At 47.4% G+C, this 19216-nt stretch overlaps 1 protein-coding gene across 6 annotated transcripts in view; it reads right to left on the bottom strand.

Annotated features, from left to right (window-relative positions):
• Positions 1-1371: 1371 nt before the first annotated feature.
• Positions 1372-19216, bottom strand: part of BCAS1 (brain enriched myelin associated protein 1) — a 34128-nt gene continuing 16283 nt past the window's right edge. For all 6 annotated transcript variants that reach the window (XM_059862880.1, XM_059862881.1, XM_059862879.1 and 3 more), the window contains 5 exons: positions 17248-17283; positions 16825-17025; positions 13125-13292; positions 6902-7150; positions 1372-2497 (listed from right to left, as the gene is read on the bottom strand). In XM_059862880.1, the coding sequence (XP_059718863.1) occupies positions 2423-2497; positions 6902-7150; positions 13125-13292; positions 16825-17025; positions 17248-17283 (729 nt within the window). In that variant the 3' untranslated portion in view covers positions 1372-2422. The remainder of the gene's footprint in view (positions 2498-6901; positions 7151-13124; positions 13293-16824; positions 17026-17247; positions 17284-19216) is intronic.

Here is a 19216-nt window from a genome sequence, read left to right as displayed (position 1 = left end):
CACTGAGAACCCCACAGGGAACTGCTCCTCCTGAGGGGCAAATAAACCCCTGTGTGCTGTAAGCCAGCATTTCTTGCACAAAAACCTGCAGTTTTGATCCATTCCCTTTTATATACATTTATATACATCAGATGCCTAAAACCCTTCCAAAATGCCCCATGAAACACATGCTGAGACCCCTGATCAGTGTGACCTGCTCCAGTTGTGCTCCAAAGCACCAACCCAGAGCCTGTTTGTTGGCAGCGGGCTCCAAATGCAATGTGCTGCCTTGGCTGCTCTTTTCCTTTGTCCTGGGCTGCAGCCCTTCCAAAGCTTTGATTTCCAAATGACTCCTTAAGCTTTCCTGCACATGAAAGCTGCATTTAATGTTCCTTATATCCCTGTGGAATGTGGAAACTCCCTGAGCTGGGGATGCTTCTCCTAAGACCTTCCTTCCTCTCCTTCCACGTGTGGCTGCGGTATGGGCAGGATGAGGGGCTTCTGCAAAGCTGCTGCTGGCAGCAGGAACCCAACAGAACCAGGGGAGGAATCAGTCAGAACCAGGGGAGGAATGCAACAGAACCAGGGGAGGAATCAGTCAGAACCAGAGAAGGAATCAGTCAGAACCAGAGAAGGAATCAGTCAGAACCAGAGAAGGAATCAATCAGAACAGGGGAGGAATGCAGCAGAACCAGGGGAGGAATCCAACAGAATCAGAGGAGTCGTCAAAGAGAACCAGAGGAGTAATGAAGCAGAACCAGAGGAGTAATGAAGCAGAACCAGAGGAGGAATCAATCAGAACCAGAGGAGGAATCAATCAGAACCAGAGGAGGAATCAATCAGAACCAGAGGAGGAATCAATCAGAACCAGAGGAGGAATCAATCAGAACCAGGGGAGGAATCAAGCAGAACCAGGGGAGGAATGCAACAGAACCAGAGGAGGAATCCAACAGAACCAGAGGAGGAATGAATCAGACCCAGGCAGTTTCTGCCAGGAGCCAGTGCCAGCTCTCAGAGTGGTTTTATTTCCTCTGCAATGGGAGCCCTGTGCCGTGGAGGGCACCCCCAGCCACCCCTGGAGCTTGTTTCTCTGCCAAGAGCGTTTCCTGACTCCTCAAATCAGCCCCTTTGCCAAGGGCTGGGGTCAGGGCACAGCAGCCCCAGTTCCTGGGAGCAGAGTGCCCTCAGCACAGGCTGCTCCCTGTGAATTTACAGAATTCTCCCCTGCTTTCCAGGTGTGATCTTCACTCAAATAAAGAGAGAATAACAACTATTCCCTCCACAGGCAAGGTTTATCTGTGTTGGTTTGATTTATGCCTTAATGTCACATCAATCATCAGACCACGGGGATGTAAACTACAAACTTGGTTTGAAAATTGAAACAGCAGCTGATTTTTTGTTTCAAAGGATAAGTATTAGTTTATTTAAAGAGAAGGATGTCAAAATATACAGTATTGCATCATTAAGAGCAGTGTGGATTAAAACGTCAGGCCCCTGGTTCCCTGTACAGGCTAGGATTGAACGAACAGAAATCTCAATTTTCTGTAAAATTTATTAACTACAGTTATTACAGGAGTCTTGTGAAGCAGAGAGCTGCCTGGGCAGCTTTGATTTTGGTTTTTATTAGGATTAATTACAAGTACGGATATAAACAAACATCGGGACGAACAACTAAGTTTCCTATGATCTAAGGAACATTAATTCCGGGCTGGCAGGCACAGCCCGGCGTTAGGGGACGTGGCTGCCCTCTTGTGTCCTATTAGAACCTTAAATAGCTTTTAATTTGTTATCCCACCCCGCCCGGCCGAGACAGGAGCTGCCCAATCTGGTCAAGCCTTTGCATTTTAGCGTTTTAATTTACATTAATAACCAAGAGGAAGCAGGACTCGATCACCACGGGCTCTGCCTGGCTGAAGGGCTCAGCTCTAATCCCAGCTCTGTCCAAACCCCCCCAGAAGTGACTCGGCTGTTGTTGCACTGGAGCAGGATGTTTCTCCAGGGATTTGTGTTGTCCTGGCTGCTTTCAAGCTCTCTGAAGCAGAGGATTCCCTGCCCGCGCCTCGCTGCCCTCCTCTGCCACCTGCTTGCTTTTTCTGCCATTTATTGAATTCTCTGCCACCCTCCTACCTGCCTTACCCTCCCCTCTGCACGCCTCAAACCATCCACAGCACCTTACCTTAAACACATTTCATGGGGATCTGTAGAGCTGCTTCCTACAGGTGAGGAACAAACCCTGCCAGTGACAACCTGCAATGGAACCCCGTGTTTGCTTCAGCCCCGGGGTTTGTGACAGCCGTGGGAAGGAAGGAAAAGGAGCCATTCCTGCTGCCAGAAAGGAGCCATTCCTGCTGCCAGGAAGGAGCCATTCCTGCTGCCAGAAAGGAGCCATTCCTGGAGCTCCCAGAGAGCTGCTGAGCCTCCCTCCAGCAGCCAGGGCTGGGCACTACTTGGATTTCCCAGCAGGGAGGATGGACACGGGATCTGTCTGCACTTCTGCATCCGACATCCTTTTGGAGCCCTGTGGAACAACAGAGACACCTTTAGAAACATTTCCAAGTATTTCTGAATGGTCAAGTCTGGAATTGTGTCCTGGACTTTTGCTGCCAGCTGTTTCCCACTGATTGAATCTCCCTGCTTTTCTTCATTTAATATGCACAGATATATGAGCACCACGTGCATCACGAGAGCCACACAAAGCTCCTGCCTAAACATGGGGGTTATTTTAATAGAATTGTCTCAACTGGCATGGAAACAATTGTTGTCAGCAGCTGGGCTCACAGGCCAGAGCCAGGCTGCTGGGTGTCAGTAGTTCTGGAGTTTTGGCATAATTTCTCTGACATTTCCCTGCCCTGAACGCTTCACTGCAGCCCTGCTAGGAGTCCTTCAGGCATGATGAATGGTGTATTATAGCCAGCTCTGCTCTAGGTTAAAGGAACATTAAATACTTTTATGCATGACAGGTATTCGACAATGTTTGAGTGATAAAGCTTTTTTTACACTGCAAACATGATTCTGGGTTTGGAACCACTCCAAGACACTAATCCAGCTTAGATGAAGGAAATGTATAGCTCTAACTATCCCAACTACATTTTTCACTAACTGATAAAAACTTGGCTCTGGCTTAAGGTGCTTGACCCAATTTTGCTGGCCTTGAAGCTGCCAAAACTTCAGCAAAACAGACCCAAAACCAGTGTTTGAGGTCACTGTTACTGCTGTGGGGTGTCAGTGCTGTCTGTAACCCAAATCATGCCTTGCTAAGCAGAAAATCCAGCATGACAAAGCTGAAGGTGCCTCTGTGCTTTCCCTAGGATAGGAACCAGGCAGAATAATGTGTGAATTGTCCCCTCCTGGAAACCTGAGTGGCCACTTCAGGAGATTCTGTGTTACACATGGGCAGTGAAAGGTCTTGACTTCCTCATCCCCTTCAGGGAAGTAAAACCAGCAATGTTTTTACACTGATAAGGCTCCACCTCACTGATCTTCTTTCAATGTTTCACCTTGGAGGATCTAAGTATGAAAAAGAGCAGCCAAAAATCACAGTGGACTGAAAGATCCCATCTAAAGCTGACTGTAACCTTGTGCAGCTGAGCTGGCTGCAGTGGCTTCGCTTCTGCTTCCCCTGGCGTTGAGTCTGGAGGATGCCCTAGAGCAGAATGAAAGGGTTTGGCCTTTACAGGTAGCAGCAAATCCATCTTTTATCCATCAACCAATACTAGGTGAGCTACTCATTCCAGATTTACCCAGAAACCCTGAAAGCCTCCCCACCAGGTGAAGATTTCCCACACAACAGGAGCAATGGGCTCTGCCAGCTCCAGCTCCTGCCTGAGCGTGAGGAGGTCCCTTCTAAACTGATCAGGGAATGAGATGATACAATTTGCCTTTTTTCCTAGAAAAGGGTGGAGGAGGAGGCAGGAGAGGAGGATTCTCCTTGGAGATAATCCCCATCTTGCACAGGTCACTCTCTCACTGCAGTCTCCTGCTGCACCAGTTTTCAAGGTGGTTGCTGATTAAAGCAGGAAGATCAGACTGGCTGCTGATTCCTGTTGAACTGGAATTTCCAAGCCCTCCTTTCTCGTGAAAGAAAGAACTTTGTTCTGCCTTTTTTAAGGGACAAATTCCAGCTCTGCCCTGGGATTCAGGAGCTCAGGTACCACCAGCTCATGGCTTTGTCACAGCGAGGTTGGGACATTTGGGCACACACAGCAAACCCGTGGTGCTGGAGTATTTTTTCCCCCAGATTTTGCCTGGGAGAAGCCTGGGTTAGTGCAGCACATACTCTGATCAGAAAAAATCCGAATACTTTCCACGTGCTGAGCACTCCCAGCTCCTGACAACTGGACTATGAGTTATTCCAGCTCAGGAAACAATGTTATTAATTTTTTTTCCCCCCTTTCTTTTTCTTTCTAATCTAATCTTTCAAAGACTCCCTAAATACATTTGCTCCAGCTTATAAATTAATCTCTTTTACCAGAGGAACAACCTTATCTGTGCTCAAACCCTGCAGTCGGGCACTGGTGCTGTTTGCTTGCATCATTGGCTCCAGTTGTAGCCAAAATTTCAGCATTTGTAGCCAAAATTCCAGCCTTTTTAGCCCAGCTGGGAGCAGAGGCTGGAGCTGCAGTGTTTAATCTGCATTCCTGCCCTGTGACATCCTCCTGCTCTGTGCCATTCCCAGGGGACTCAGATCCAGGAGAGGGGGGTGTTAAAATCCAGAACAGGAGCTGCTGGATTCCTCTTCAACATCTCCTGCTCCCTTTTTATCAACAAAAAGCTGAATTGCTCTGCTGAGGTGGTCCCAGACAATCCAGCTGTTACCTTGGGATGGCAACACTGGCATTGGTTGGTGTGTGTGATCTAATATTTTAGATCAATGAGTACACCTTCTGATCACCTAGGAGATGAGGAGATTATTTCTTTAGATTGCAGAATGAGTTTCTTAGCTCTTGGTAATCCTGAGGATATTCAAAGAGGGGTAATAATTTTCCATGAGACTTTTCCCATTTGCAGACCTCACTGTTATGTGGTTTGCTGCCACTTTGAAGCACAATAAACTGACCAAATCAACTTTACTGTGGTCAAAAATTTCTTTTTTTTTTTTTTTAGTGTTAATAGGAGAGGGAAGCTGCAGGAGCCCTCTCTATAACTGCAGCAGAAGATAAGGAACTGCACAGCCAAACTGTAAAAATAAATCCTGCAGAACATTTCTACTTCCTCTCCAGTGATTCTGTTTTATTCCTCAAATGGTCTTTTTACCTCTCACAATCTTCTCCCTTGATCTAAAAGCTTTTCTTGCCCTTTCAATCTGAGCCACCTTTCCTGCCTCTCTCTTTCATGAATTTTGAAGGGGCTTCCTCACTCCTTCAGACCTCCTTTTCTTGAAGGATTCTAAATGTGTGACTCTTGTTAAACTCCAGGAAGGAGTTTTGATTTTGATCACCTCCCTTGATTTTGAACTTGCAGGAGTTTTGTTCTGCAGGGATGGCCCAGCTGCACCCCCACGGGGGCAGGCAGCTTCCTCTGGTACACCAGCCCCACCTCCACCTTCCCTTAATGAACTCCCTGTAATTTGTAGGAACATTGAGTCATCCCCACAGCCAAGGCACGAACCCCAAACCCAGCGCTGTGCCAACAATTCCAGCTCCTCTGGGCAAACCACCCCTGCCTCAACCAGCACCCCAGGGCAAACCACCAAACCACCCCTGCCTCAACCAGCACTGCCAGGGCAAACCATCCCTGCTCCAACCAGCACCCCCAGGGCAAACCACCAAACCACCCCTGCCTCAACCAGCACCCCAGGGCAACCACCAAACCACCCCTGCCTCAAACAGCCCCCCAGGGCAAACCAGCAAACAATCCCTGCCTCAATTCCCTAAGGGCAAACCACCAAACCACCCCTGCCTCAACCAGCACTGCCAGGGCAAACCATCCCTGCTCCAACCAGCCCCCCAGGGCAAACCACCAAACCACCCCTGCCTCAACCAGCACCCCCAGGGCAAACCATCCCTGCTCCAACCAGCACCCCAGGGCAACCACCAAACAATCCCTGCCTCAATTCCCTAAGGGCAAACCACCAAACCACCCCTGCCTCAACCAGCACCCCCAGGGCAAACCATCCCTGCTCCAACCAGCCCCCCAGGGCAAACCACCAAACCACCCCTGCTCCAACCAGCCCCCCAGGGCAAACCACCAAACCATCCCTGCCTCACCCAGCACCCCCAGGACAAACCACCAAACCATCCCTGCCTCAAACAGCCCCCAGGGCAAATCATCCCTGCCTCAACCAGCATCCCCAGGGCAGACCACCAAACCATCCCTGCCTCAACCAGCACTGCCAGGGCAAACCAGCAAACAATCCCTGCCTCAGTTCCCTAAGGGCAAACCACCAAACCACCCCTGCCTCAACCAGCACCCCCAGGGCAAACCACCAAACCACCCCTGCTCCAACCAGCACTGCCAGGGCAAATCATCCCTGCCTCAACCAGCATCCCCAGGGCAGACCACCAAACCATCCCTGCCTCAACCAGCACTGCCAGGGCAAATCATCCCTGCCTCAACCAGCATCCCCAGGGCAGACCACCAAACCATCCCTGCCTCAACCAGCACTGCCAGGGCAAACCAGCAAACAATCCCTGCCTCAATTCCCTAAGGGCAAACCACCAAACCACCCCTGCCTCAACACCAGCACCCCCAGGGCAAACCACCAAACCATCCCTGCTCCAACCAGCCCCCCCAGGGCAAACCACCAAACAATCCCTGCCTCACCCAGCACCCCCAGCCCTGAATTTTCCTCCCTTTCCCAACACCTTGCTGTTCTTTGGCCCAAGTCCTGCTGGTGAAAGTGAAGCACAAATCCCACGTGGATTGTGCCTGCGTGCCTAAACCAGCTGGAAAACAGCAAAACAAGGAAGAGAAATGAACATACAAGGCCTTTAAAAAACCCTCCCAGGGACTGCCTCTTCTCTGTCTTCTTGTAGGAGTGCTCCTTGGCGTCGCCGCCGTTGTGGATGGAGTCAGGCTCAGCTGCTGGCTGCTCCCGGGGCTCTGGCTGCTCCCTGCCCTTCTGCTTGCCCAGCTCCAGCGTGGACTTCTTGTCTTTGGAGCCCTCTTTGCTCCTTGGGCCCCCAGGGTCGCTCTCAGATGGGGCAAGAGGCTTCTCCGTGGCGTTTAGAGTCTGCAGAGGTTTCAAACAGGGGTTATTTTTAGTGGGGAGCAGAGAGAGTTCAGAAGGAGAGCCATAAATATGTTAGGGAAAAAAAAATAATTATAAAAATGGAAGGCCACCTGGCAGGAGGAGTCCTGCTGCCCAGCAGGTTTGCATTTCCAGAGGCTGGGATGAACTCCTGCAGTGTTGGCTCAGGGAAGGGCTCCCAGGGAGCTGATGGAATTCCATGAGCAAAGGCTGCGGGATCAAACCATCCCTGCCTGGAACAACTTCATGGATGGGCCTGCTGGGGCTGCTCGAGGAGGCAGGGAACACCACTGAGAGTCACTGAAATACCCCCAGAGTTTGCACCCCAAGCAGGGAAAGCGCCCAAAAAGTGCAAGGAGAAGATCTGAGAGAGGACAAAAATCAAAGGACCCCATAAAGCAAAGGGTGGAAAGAAACTCCCTGTGAGTGAGCAACACTCCAACCAAAAATTCTCAACACAGGTTTGGGGTGTGGAAAGCCAGAATATCATAGAAAATTTCATGTACAAGTGCAAAAGAAGAGACAGAAAATCTTCCAAAAAACCACAGTCACAAAGCACCTGTGTAGAGTAAAGGGGAAGATTCCGGAACTCAGAGAAGTTCAGGATATATTTGAAGTTCTCACAAGAAAAATCATATCTGGCAAACAAAGGATCAGACCGTGAAATCGCCACTCTTTGGAAAGTAGTAAATGAGGGTGGTTTTGCCAGGAAATCTGTTTGCAAATAGGATTTTTTTTAATGTAAAAAAAGAACTCCAAACCCATATGGCTTTATTTATTGCCATCGTTAAACCAGCACAAATTTGCCATGTTGAAAAGCTGGAAATCTCACATCTGCCCTCAGGCCATGGCCCAAGCTTAATGCTGTGTGTTTTTCCAGCTTTGGGAATTTTACCATTAGTCTTGAAATATTTGGTGTTCTTCTGAAGGCCTGGGGTTGTGTGCTCACACGCCAGGCCTAGCTTTCATTCAAAACAAAAACATTTTTAGATATCATGATTTCAGAGAAAACTCTGAAAGCAGAAACTTTAGAGAAACAGAATGCAAATGCACCTCCTGTATTTAAAAATAAAAAATGTTCTAATTTTGGGGAAACAAGAATGAGAAGGGACAACAATCCTGCTGGTTTGCCTTCTTCACTCAATTCAGCTTTTCTCACTACCCAATCTTTAAATTTAAAGTTCCATGTTTAAATCACAGAACCCATTTAATACAGTCAGGCTTGACCAGGAGATTCAGCTCCTCCTCTGAATATCAGCTTTTGGAATGATTTCTTTTTCCAGAGATTGATATATGTAGCAAATATTTCCTCACACCTGGATTGCTCTGCTCTTAGACTTAAGAAAATCCAGTCAGCAGCTTGTCTTTGTGCAGGAGAAGGTGAAGGAGGGGATCAGCAGATTTATAAATGTTCAAAGCAGGCTCAGTGGGGTCAGAGGAGAGCAGAGTTGGGGTCTGGGCTCACAGACACCACACACCCCACCAGTGTCACCTCACCTGGGAAGTGACACTGCAGTGCCCAGGGGATCAGGAGCTCTCCCAGCACAAGGATGGACACAAAGCAAATGGAAAGTTGTCTCTGGCTCCATTAACTCTGGGAGCTCTGAGCTGCTGCCCCAGCAGTTGCTTCCCAAGCCCCTTCTCACTGGAAGCAAGAAAATGATTCTCAGGTGAAACTGCAAACGTTCACCTTCACTGCAGCAACAAGCACAGCTCTGGGACTGCCAGCCAGAGGAGCCTGGAAGCCTCAGAAACACTCTGTGAAATCTGTGGCTTTGCTCTGTGGGTGTAAAATTAGAGTTTTCCTCCCCACACGTGCCTGAGACGGCGCTGCAGCCGAAGCAGAACCGTCCCCATGGCCCTGAGCAGGTGGGGCCTTTGATGTCAGGCAGAGTAAACACTTTTTAAAAAATATTCATAATACATTTTCCAGGCAAAAAATACCCAACTCAAACCCTATCAGATAATCTCTTTGAGGTGTTTCATATTAACCTTGAAAGGCAGGAAATTGGCAGATTTGATATTGATGGGAGCAGCTCAGGAAATGCGGCGTGAGGCCAATGAATAATGGAAGATGTTAATGCTCCTCATTCCAAAGGGGAGCTGCTCCTGCCAGGCTGCTTTGCCTCCCTCAACACCAGCAGTGCCACTGAAATAAAAAAAGAAAAATGGACAGCATTTTCCCCCTTATCTCACAGGAGACCTTGGGCCAAGGCTGATTTTTAAGCCCAGGGTTTCTGTGGTTTTGGAGCAGTGCTGAAATTTCTGGAGGGTGCAGAGCGGCAGGGGTGGGAAGGGGAGAAGAATCACAGCATTCCAGAGACACTACAGCATAATTTAAGGAAATCCTTTCAAAGAAATCCCCTAAAAAGGAAGAAGTCAGCAGCAGATCCAGTTTTCCTTGGGCTCCTCTGAGGAATAAAACTGTTCTACTTTACACCAGGGCAAGGGAGAGAAGGAGGAAGATCAATAAACTGATTTACAAAAATGGAAGGAAGCTGGCTGCTCATTAAAATAATAAAATAGATCCAGGGCTAAAACTTTTGGTGTCTTAGCCAGATCACTTCGCAAAGCTCTTGCATGAAATAAGGATTAAGTGTCACAAGACAAGGCCCTGCTATATTTGGGATGCCTTTAGAGACATAATTCATGAAAATTAACCTTGGTGTCATCAGACATTGTGAAAATAGGAAGAGAGAGATATAATTTTACAGCTATTTAAAAAAGGAAATTCTGAAATGACAGTTTTGAATACAACTTCAGTTTTCCTCTTAAAGGAAACTGTCTGTAGACAGAACCTTGTTTTAGTTCTCATTACTGAGAGGTGAATTCTTCTGGATAGCTTCACTTGCAGCAGATGAGGGTTTGACTCTCAAATTAACAGAATTTGTATTTCTAATAAAAATATGATTTTTCTGAAGCATTTTGAAAGCCATGAAGAATAGAATGAAAATACCACACCCAAAGGTTGGGGTTAGATTTTATGAACAGAGAACGAAAGAAACAAAAACAGAAAAAGAAACAAATATTTTCATGGCTTTTGTTACATTGCAGTGAACAGTTTTCATTCTCATTTTCAGTTCTCTTTTGGAGAGTTTCCACCTAAATGATTCTTTCCTCAGAAGACAAGTAAATCAACAAAGTAAAAATAATTCTGCGTGCATTTAGTTCCACTGCCTGAGCCAAGGTTCTTGCAGAAAGTCAAAAAGCAGCAAGAGAGAGGAAGAAGACTGAACACAAACCCACTGGTTACTTTAAGAAAAAGAACACACCCGGAAAAAGCTTCTTTGGGAAAAAAAATATGTTGACTCTTTAAAATCTTGTTCAATGTTATGAAGAGATAAAAGAAACAGAGAAGTTATGTGTAAATACACGGAGCTCAGTGAGTGCAGCACTTTCCTCTCAGTGACTTTTCCATTTCAAGAGGCAGAGCTGTGTGGGAGCAGGTGACAAGAACCCATCACCAGGGGATGAAGGAGTCCAGGCCAAAACCACCAAGTCCACTTAGGTGGAGCTGTGGCTGGGGCCATCTCCCTCTTCTGAACGGGGGTCCCTCCATCGCCCTTCCCTGACTGAAACAACGAAGGCTCCTGTTTGAGGCCTTCCTTCAGGCTGGCAACTCCCAGGAACCAAGGCTTGAAGGCATTTCAGCACCTCCCCTTTGCAAATGCCCCCATCTCCAGGGGATTTGCTGCCTCTGTTCTGTGGGATTGTCTCTTGCCAGTCAGGTTTCCCATCAAGGCCCGAGCAGGGATCATTTCAGCCGCCAAACAAGCACCTGCTGTCAGCCCTGCTGCTGCAATTTTCTAGGAAAGAGCTTTTCTTTGCTTTCTAGAGCCAAATCTGTCCTACAAGACCTAGTGGGACTCGCTCTCTATTTATCCACCCTACTAAGTGCCTGTGCTGTGAATAATTAAAGCCCACTCAGCTTTAGAGGGATGTTTGCATATTTTGTCATCAGCATCCATTTAATCCTGATTTTTGCTTTCCAGTTTATTCCTGCAGCCCTTAAACCTCTAAATAATAATCCTCCTTGCTTCCCACACTTCCCAGCCAGGATGATCCAGGCAGAGCCTGAGGCTGCAGCACTGGAAGGTCACTCAGAGCAAACCTAGACACTGAAATATCTTTTTAAGGTAAAGACCCATTTCCATCAAGATTTAAAAGTGAGAAACCCCGGTTTGACCAAACTGAATAAATAGGACAAGCTTTGTGAGAATTAGGTTAAGCTTAAGTTACAAAAAGGGACAACAGGAATGAGCATTTCTGTTTAAAAATGTGTTGGAGGGCTCAGTGTGTTCTCCTGGGTGCCACAGAATCCACAGAGCTCAGCAGCAAAACGTAAAATAACCTGCAGGATTTCAGAGTGCCTAAATTTAAATGTCACTTTTCACTGCAGAAGTTCAATGAAAACAATGAAAGGATGTGACTTTTGTTCTAAATTTACCTCCGGCGGAATTGTGGTTTGCTGCAGCTCTAGGTTGGTAACGTGGAGCACAGCAGCACCAGCCTGCTCCCACAGATGGCCTTACTGCAACCTGACTTTCCTACCAAACCACAGACAGGAGAGAAAACGAAACCACTCCCAGACAATTGATGGCTTTTGTGGGGAAGCCCTGTCCCTGGAAGGTGCCGTGCTGAGCCTGGCACGGGTTTGTGCTGGGGAGCTTTATCTGTGCAGGAGGCTGCAGAGCTGCAGGGGAGGAAGCACAGTGTGGTCTGTGTGGGGACAATCCCACCCAGAGTGCATGAGGATGGGCTGTGACAAGATCTGCTCTGCATTTGTGTTTTAGCAAGTCCTCAAGTGCCTTTAGGAAAAAAAACCCACTCTAACAGCAATCAGTGTTACCTTTTCCCCTATAAACATCCCAAACCCAGATAAAAATAGCCCTGCTTTAGCCAACCTCTCTGATCCACCTCGTATTTTTATTGCTATTATTATTTTTAACCAAAAACAGAGTTAAGACCTTGAGGTCTAGACAAAGCTCCCTCTTGCTGCCAGTGAGATGAGGACAAAACAATCCCAAGGATTTCTCTCCAGAGCACTGCTGACCTCTTATCCTTGCCTCTGGTCACTTGGGCTTGCTGCTGGCCAAGGCTGCCCACAAAGTTTTCTGCAGAGGGCAGGGTGGGTTGGGATGTTTTTAAATGGAGGAGGGTGGGGACAGCCAATCCCCTGCTACATTTTCATCAATAGTTTTGACAACACCGTTATTCTCAATTTCAAAAGCTATTTATTACTTAAGTTTGATTATATGGGGAAGCAGGGCAGCACAGGGACTGCAGATGGTTTGGGAGCAGTTTTCCTCTGGGAAGCAGGAGGAGATTCTACTTTCTGCCTTTCCTCTTTCCCACCCGATGGACCTTTGCAGAAGCGACTGCCTCCTTTCCTTTCACGTGCCAGTTTCCCTAACCTACATTAACTGCCAAAAAAAGTCGTGCCACCAAAAACACAGCTCCCCAAAGGCAGTGCAGGCCAGGACACGGCCCAGGGGGACTGACAGTGCCGCGGCCAGCCTTGGAGGTGGGGTTGGAGACGGGCTCCTCCAGGAGCTTCCCACCGGGGGATGCTGCGGTTTGTGAAGCGGAGCATCCTCGGTGTCGCGACCCCTGGAGCTCCCTGGGCCACCTCGGCGGGGAAAGGGCCAGCGGAGCCCTCGGGACGTTCCGGGAGGAGCCGCGAGAGGGAGATGCAGGACGGGGAATATGCGGGGAGAAGTCCCAGCCCCGCATCCCTGAGTGCCCCTCATCCCCGAGCATCCCTGAGTGTCCCTCATCCCTGAGCATCCCTGAGCATCCCTGAGTGCCTCTCATCCCTGAGCGTCCCTGAGTGTCCCTCATCCCCGAGCATCTCTCAGCATCCCTGAGCATCCCCACGCCCTCCCAGACAAAGGCAAAGTGTTTTCCAAGCCTCTCCCCAGCCCTCGGAGCTCCCGGAGGGCAAAGCTGCTCTTACCAGCTTAAAGAACTTCCTCAGGTTTGCCTTGGGCGTTTTGCTCTCCGCCCCTCGTGGTTTCACCTCGCTGCTTTCCGTGCTCTTGTTCTCGTCCCTGTCGGGAGCCACGGCCTCGAGAGCCACCTCTGCCTTCTCATTGCTCACGGCCTCTGCTTCTTCCGAGGAGTTCTGGGGTTGGGAGTAAAGTGGAAGAAACATTCTGACTCAATCAGTGAGGAGTTGGTTGATTTCTTAAAATTTTACAATCAAACAGGGCATAAAAGCATCCTCAGTTTCACTGTTCTCTTTGTGTTGCTTCAGGAATTTGATTAATGCCAAATGAAAGGAAGTAAATAAGTGTTAAAATCCCACCAGTTTATATGAACAAAAGAAATAACCTTTCTTGAGTTGCTGGTTCCCAATCACAAGAATCTAGCTTTGATTACAATGGAAGAATGAAAATGAGATCACACACAGCAATGCTGTTCTGAGGAGATGAGGCACAAGTAATCCAGGAAATATGAGAAAAATCATACTCAGGAATTTGCACTCAAAAGCAGAATTAAGATTATTTGAAACACACTATGGACACCATAAATTGCTGCAACCTGGCCTTGGACACTTCCAGGGATGGGGCAGCCACAGCTCCTCTGGGAATCTGTGCCAGGACCTCCCTCCCAGGGAACAATTCCTTCCCAATATCTCATCTAAACCTCCTCTGTGCCAGTTTGAAGCCATTCCCCTGTCCTGTCACTCATTTATTCCTATTTGTCACCACATTCTTTCATTTGGACTCTGCCACTTTCATTGTGAACGAGGATATTTCCTGTTCCCCTTTAGAGCAGTTTTTCTGAGTGCTGTTGTCATCTCCCTTTCTGAGCAGATAAAACCCAGTTTATTTAGTCCTTCATGCAGAAGCCAATAGATTTACTCAGTATTCCATCACACCTTTTAGTTCTGTCTATTTTTAAGTTGCAGGGAACTCCACATTCAGGAAGGGGACTCACCATGGACTCCTACAGCAGCAGGAGAGATTTTGCTTTGTTCCTGACTCCTCTTTTGTGGAAGAAACAACATTTTGGGGGTGGGACAACAGGGAGAAGAATGATGAGGGAATAAATATTCCTTATCCCCTGCTGCCTGAGATGGCTGCAGCGCATCCCACTTCCCCATGGAATTGTAGATTTAATTTATATTTATGAACGGCTTGGAGATAATCAATCTATAATAGTTTTACTCTGGACCTCTGCCTATTCACACATCCATATCTTCAATTCCCCATCTATTTGCTGGAAGGAAATGGTTCAGAGCAGAGTGGAAGCAGTGGCTCAGTAAGGCAGAGCTCAGCTCCTGGGATCTCTCCACTCCGAGGGGGCAGGTTGGGATCACTCTGCTGTACCCCAAAGGAGTTTTGTCTCTGCAGCTCTGGCTCTGCACTGGAATTGGGGGCACAACCAACAAAAGCACCCAGGGACCAAATGCCAAGCTCCAAAAAGCACTGCCCAGTTACATCAGGGTTAGGCAGCTGTTCAGGGATTGAGTTGTTTCAAGTATCAGGGATTTTTGCACATTTCTTCAGGAAATTTTTCTGCAGGACAAGGGGGAATGGCTTCACACTGAAAGAAGGGAAATTTAGGTTGGATATACAGAGGAAATTCCTCCCTGTGAGGGTGCTGAGCCCTGGCACAGGTGCCCAGAGCAGCTGGGGCTGCCCCTGGATCCCTGGCAGTGCCCAAGGCCAGGCTGGACACTGGGGCTGGGAGCACCTGGGACAGTGGGAGGTGTCCCTGCCATGGCAGGGGTGGCACTGGATGGGATTTAAGGTCCCTCCAACACAAACCATTCTGGGATTCCCTGTTCTGCTTCACCCAGTAATTAACCACTTTGCTGTTTGCACATCAGTAAAAAGAGCATGCTTTTCCTGCAGTTGCATGGCAAGAGTTGCTTAAAATTCAAGTTTTTAATACAAACACATCTGCTTTTAAAGACAGATCCCAGAGCAGTGTAAATAATGCTGCCTTGATCACCTTCCACCCTGGCCTGGCCTGCTTTGATCAGATAAATGTAAAGCATCATGTTTCTCTGCCCTGATCAGATATCTACAAGGCCTTGGAAGCAGCTTTCCAACACAAATATTGGAAATTGCCCACTGTAATTCCCTATTAGTATTCCTTCTGAAAAAAAAAAAAAAAGAGAAATGCTGGCACAGCAAATATTTGAGTAACTGTTCTGAAAATTCTTGTGAAGACTGATCAGGAAATGGGGCAAATACAAAGTGGCTCCCAGCTGAGAAGCTGAATAAGGAATTTTTCATTTTCCCTTTCCATATTTATTCATCTGCAGGCAGAGCAGCAGCATTAACTGCCACGTGTTGACAGGCACTTCATTAGCTGCACTTTGAAGTGAAAGCTCATCAGAAGATGGATATTTAAGAGACTGCCTGGAAAGAGAAGCTGGAGCTGAATCCTGCATCCATTGAGTGTTGTGGTTGCTGTTTGTGACTTCAAAAGCAAAGTTACTCCTGACTGAATTCTCCACCTACTGGAGCTTGGATTCTCTGTCCTAGCAAAAGGACAGTGCATTCAATGTGCCAGAAAAAGATAAATTCATTGCAGAACACCCCACAGAGTCTTCAAAGCAAGCTGAATTTGAGGCCAACCTGTTGTCTTTTGGTTTTTTGTACATCTCCTCGCTCTTTTTATTTTTTTAATCCTTGATACTTCATTAAGAAATGACTGAATTCGGACTGGATTTATTGCTGTTTTACACTGGAACTACACACAGCAGCCTGCCAGAAGGTCTCTTCTTTCCCTTATTTCATCCTGATGTTCAGCACACATCCTGCTTCCCAGCTCTGTTTTCAAACAGGCCAGGCTACTCAGAGGAGGAGGTTTCTGTAGCAGTAACAAGTACAGAAAAACCTCCCTCTCCCTCTTCTTCCCAACTTTCCTCTCATTCCAAGCACCTGATTCCCTGTTCCCCAGGAAATTCAGTCCCAAGTGGCAAATGTTCAAAGCTTTGATTATTTTCAAGCATGTTTACTTTTAAAATATCTAAACATATATATTTTTTAAACATAAATAAAATATCCAAACTGCATCTCCAGTGGGAAAACCCAGCTAAAGAAGCTGCAGGAGCAGCAGCCAAAAAGGTGCATCTGGGTGTTTGGAAGCAGCAGATTTCTGGGATCTGAGCTTGAGCAGAAGCCCAGAAAAGCAGTTATTGAACATCCAGTGACTCAGTAAAGTTTCATACAGCCCTTCTATGAAATGAAATTAAGAATGAATAAACTTCAGCTTACAAACCATAAGGGTGATGGAAACAGGAACTGTGTTTTTAGAGTTAGCCCTAAATTTCGTTAAAATCATTATTTAACCTGAGGAACAATGTCTTCCTAAGCAATTGAGATCCCAAACTGAAGCCTGATCTGCTCTGTCACAGAACATTTTCTGCTGAGTAAGAGCAGACCCCCCCGATCCCAGCTTTTCAGACTTTTAAAGCAAAGAAATGAAAGGAGGTTTTAGAGCTTTATCTCTATTAATGATTCATTTGAGTAAAGAACTCTGTGATCTCTGGGGGATATTCAACAGAAGCACTGAATGGAGAGAGGATAACATTCCTGATTCCATAAACCCAAGAGAACGACCACAGCTAAATTCATGTCCCTGCTGCTGCCCGTGGTGGGTTTGGCAGGAGTGACCTGCAGCCCCAGCGCCAGTACCTTTTTCCAGAAGAGCTTGCTGAGGGGCAGGGGGGTGGCTGAGCCCTTGTCCTTGGGGCCCTCCCGGGGGGGCTCTGTGCTCACGCCCTGCGGAGGGGCCGCGGCCTCCGGCGCTTTCGGGTTCGGCTTGGGCAGCGGCTCTTGGCAGGGAGGGACATTTCTGTCTGCTTTCACACAGGGCACAGGAGGCTGCTCAGGGCTCTGGGAACAAAAGGACATGCTGATTGTGGGCAACAAATCCAGCACGCTCAGCCATCACCTGGGCAGGTGAGCACTGCCTCTCCCCGTTCTCCCCTGCCCTTCCATCCCTGCTTGGCACAGCAAAGTCACAGCAAAGCCAGAACACAGATAAAGAAATTAAAACACCTAAAAACTGAGCATGCCAGTAAGAACTCCCCTTTTCCTGCATCCCCTCCTACTCACTTTGGTGTTGGTTGTCTGCTGGGTTTCTTTCGCAGCCTGCAGGGAAACAAAACACAAAGATGAGTCTGTCTGAGGCAACGGCAGCGCTGCAGTTCCACAGGCCAGCAATTGTCTGTGTCACCAATTATTTTATTTTTAGTGAATGTGTGTGCAAGTCCTGGCTCCTGCAGCCATGGAAACTGATCCCTGGAAGAGTGGAGGCTGCTGGAGGGAATGCCAGGTCCCATCCTTGTACCTGCACCAGCTTGGTGCAGCACTCTTTGTGCTTGTAGTCTTCAACTTGTTCTTTAAAAATATGTCTATTTATATATGCATTCCCATATCCACATTCCCATTGAGCTCAGGTAAATCACTACAGAGATTTTAAAGGTATTAACAGATTTTTCTGTGTCTGCAGCTTCCAGTGCTCAGGGACACAGAGCTGGGTGTTTTCCGTGGGAATCCCACACCGTCCCCAGGGATGTGCTCCCGTGACCTTCCAGCAGGAGGCTCGGATGCCTGCGATCCAAAACAGGCAGCACACGAAATGCTGGGCACGCCGGGCACGGAACAGCCCTGGCTCTGGAACACGAGCAGCAGCTCTGCCAAGAGCAGCTCTGCAGGTGCTGGAGGTGCTTCCACCCAGCCTCTCGTACTTTTGGGCATGAGGTGGGATTTCCTCTAGCACAACCATTCAGTGATGGGGCTCCTGATTTCATCAGGATACACAGAGCCAGGAGAGGCCAGTTAAATTCCTCCTTGGCCAGGGATGTTGGCTGCATCTCTTACCCCTCTCACTGAGGAATGACCTGAGCTGAACAAACACCCACCCAGCCACAGCCCGGGCCAGGCTGCAGCAGCCTGGGCAGGCTTTGGGAAGCTCTCCACACAACAGGGGAGACATCCTGCAGGGCAGGTGAGATATTTTGCAGGGCAGGTATTCTGCAGGAGCCAAGAACTTTTTATTTGTGGTCAGCTCTGACAAACAACATCCAGAACGGGATGAGGTGAGAACAAGGGTGAGGATGCCACGGGCTGGCTTCAGCATTAGTGCTGCAAGGGAGGGAGTCACCCTTCTCTTCCTAGGGAAACTTCCATAAATTAGCACAGTTATATGCAAAATTAGCATGGGATGAAGGACAAATATGCATGGATGGAGCATAAAGAGCATCACAAGCTGCTTTAGAGTTAGGATTTTGTAACACAGGAGCCTGAAAAACAATGTTTCTGTTAACTCACAACCTCTTTAAACTTCCATTAAATATTCCAGGGACTCTTCTCACTAAAATTTATCACAAGATTAATTATTGGAAGGGAATATTAAAAAATGCCAGTCAGGTTTGGGTTTTGCCAGGAAATCTTAATTCATTATGAACAAGTAATTAATATTTTAATTTTATCAAGAAATGAAGCTGAGATATCAAATTTAAGGTTTGGGGAAGAACTACACACTTGAATTCATTTGGAATACTATTATTCCTTAAGTAATATGCAGATGACTTTTTTTTTTTCCCCTCAAAAATGAGATAGTGGAAAGAACATTTTTGGTTTTAAAATGTATTAAAGAATGCCCTATGCCCTGGATTATAAAGCCCCCTACTCACCAGAAATTCCACGTGGGTGTCTGGAGGGAGAATTAAATATTAATTATGTTCCTCCCCCACTGGAAGGGTCTCTGCTGCATTCTCTGGGCTAAAAAAGCTGCAATTCTCTGCTTGCCTGCCATGATCATCTTCAGAGAGTTCAGAAATCTTCAAACACAGAACTTGAGACCTAAAGTTTTTGGTAATTTTTGTTTTTAAACATAAAAGCTCATGTCCTCTGAAACAGCCATTTTCTTGACTGTGCATTTAAAGCCCTTTAAAGTACTCATCAAACCCAGATTTTTTTCAACTTCAAACTAAATCAGAACTAAAATTAATTAATTTTCTTGGTTGCAGGAAGAAATCTCTATTTCTGCAGGAAATTCCACATTCCAGCCTCCTCTGTG

This window comes from Haemorhous mexicanus, chromosome 18 (assembly GCF_027477595.1).
Source record: "Haemorhous mexicanus isolate bHaeMex1 chromosome 18, bHaeMex1.pri, whole genome shotgun sequence".
Taxonomy (NCBI): Eukaryota; Metazoa; Chordata; class Aves; order Passeriformes; family Fringillidae; genus Haemorhous; species Haemorhous mexicanus.
Note: the sequence above shows the minus strand (reverse complement) of the source record. Positions and strands in the feature narration are given on the sequence as shown.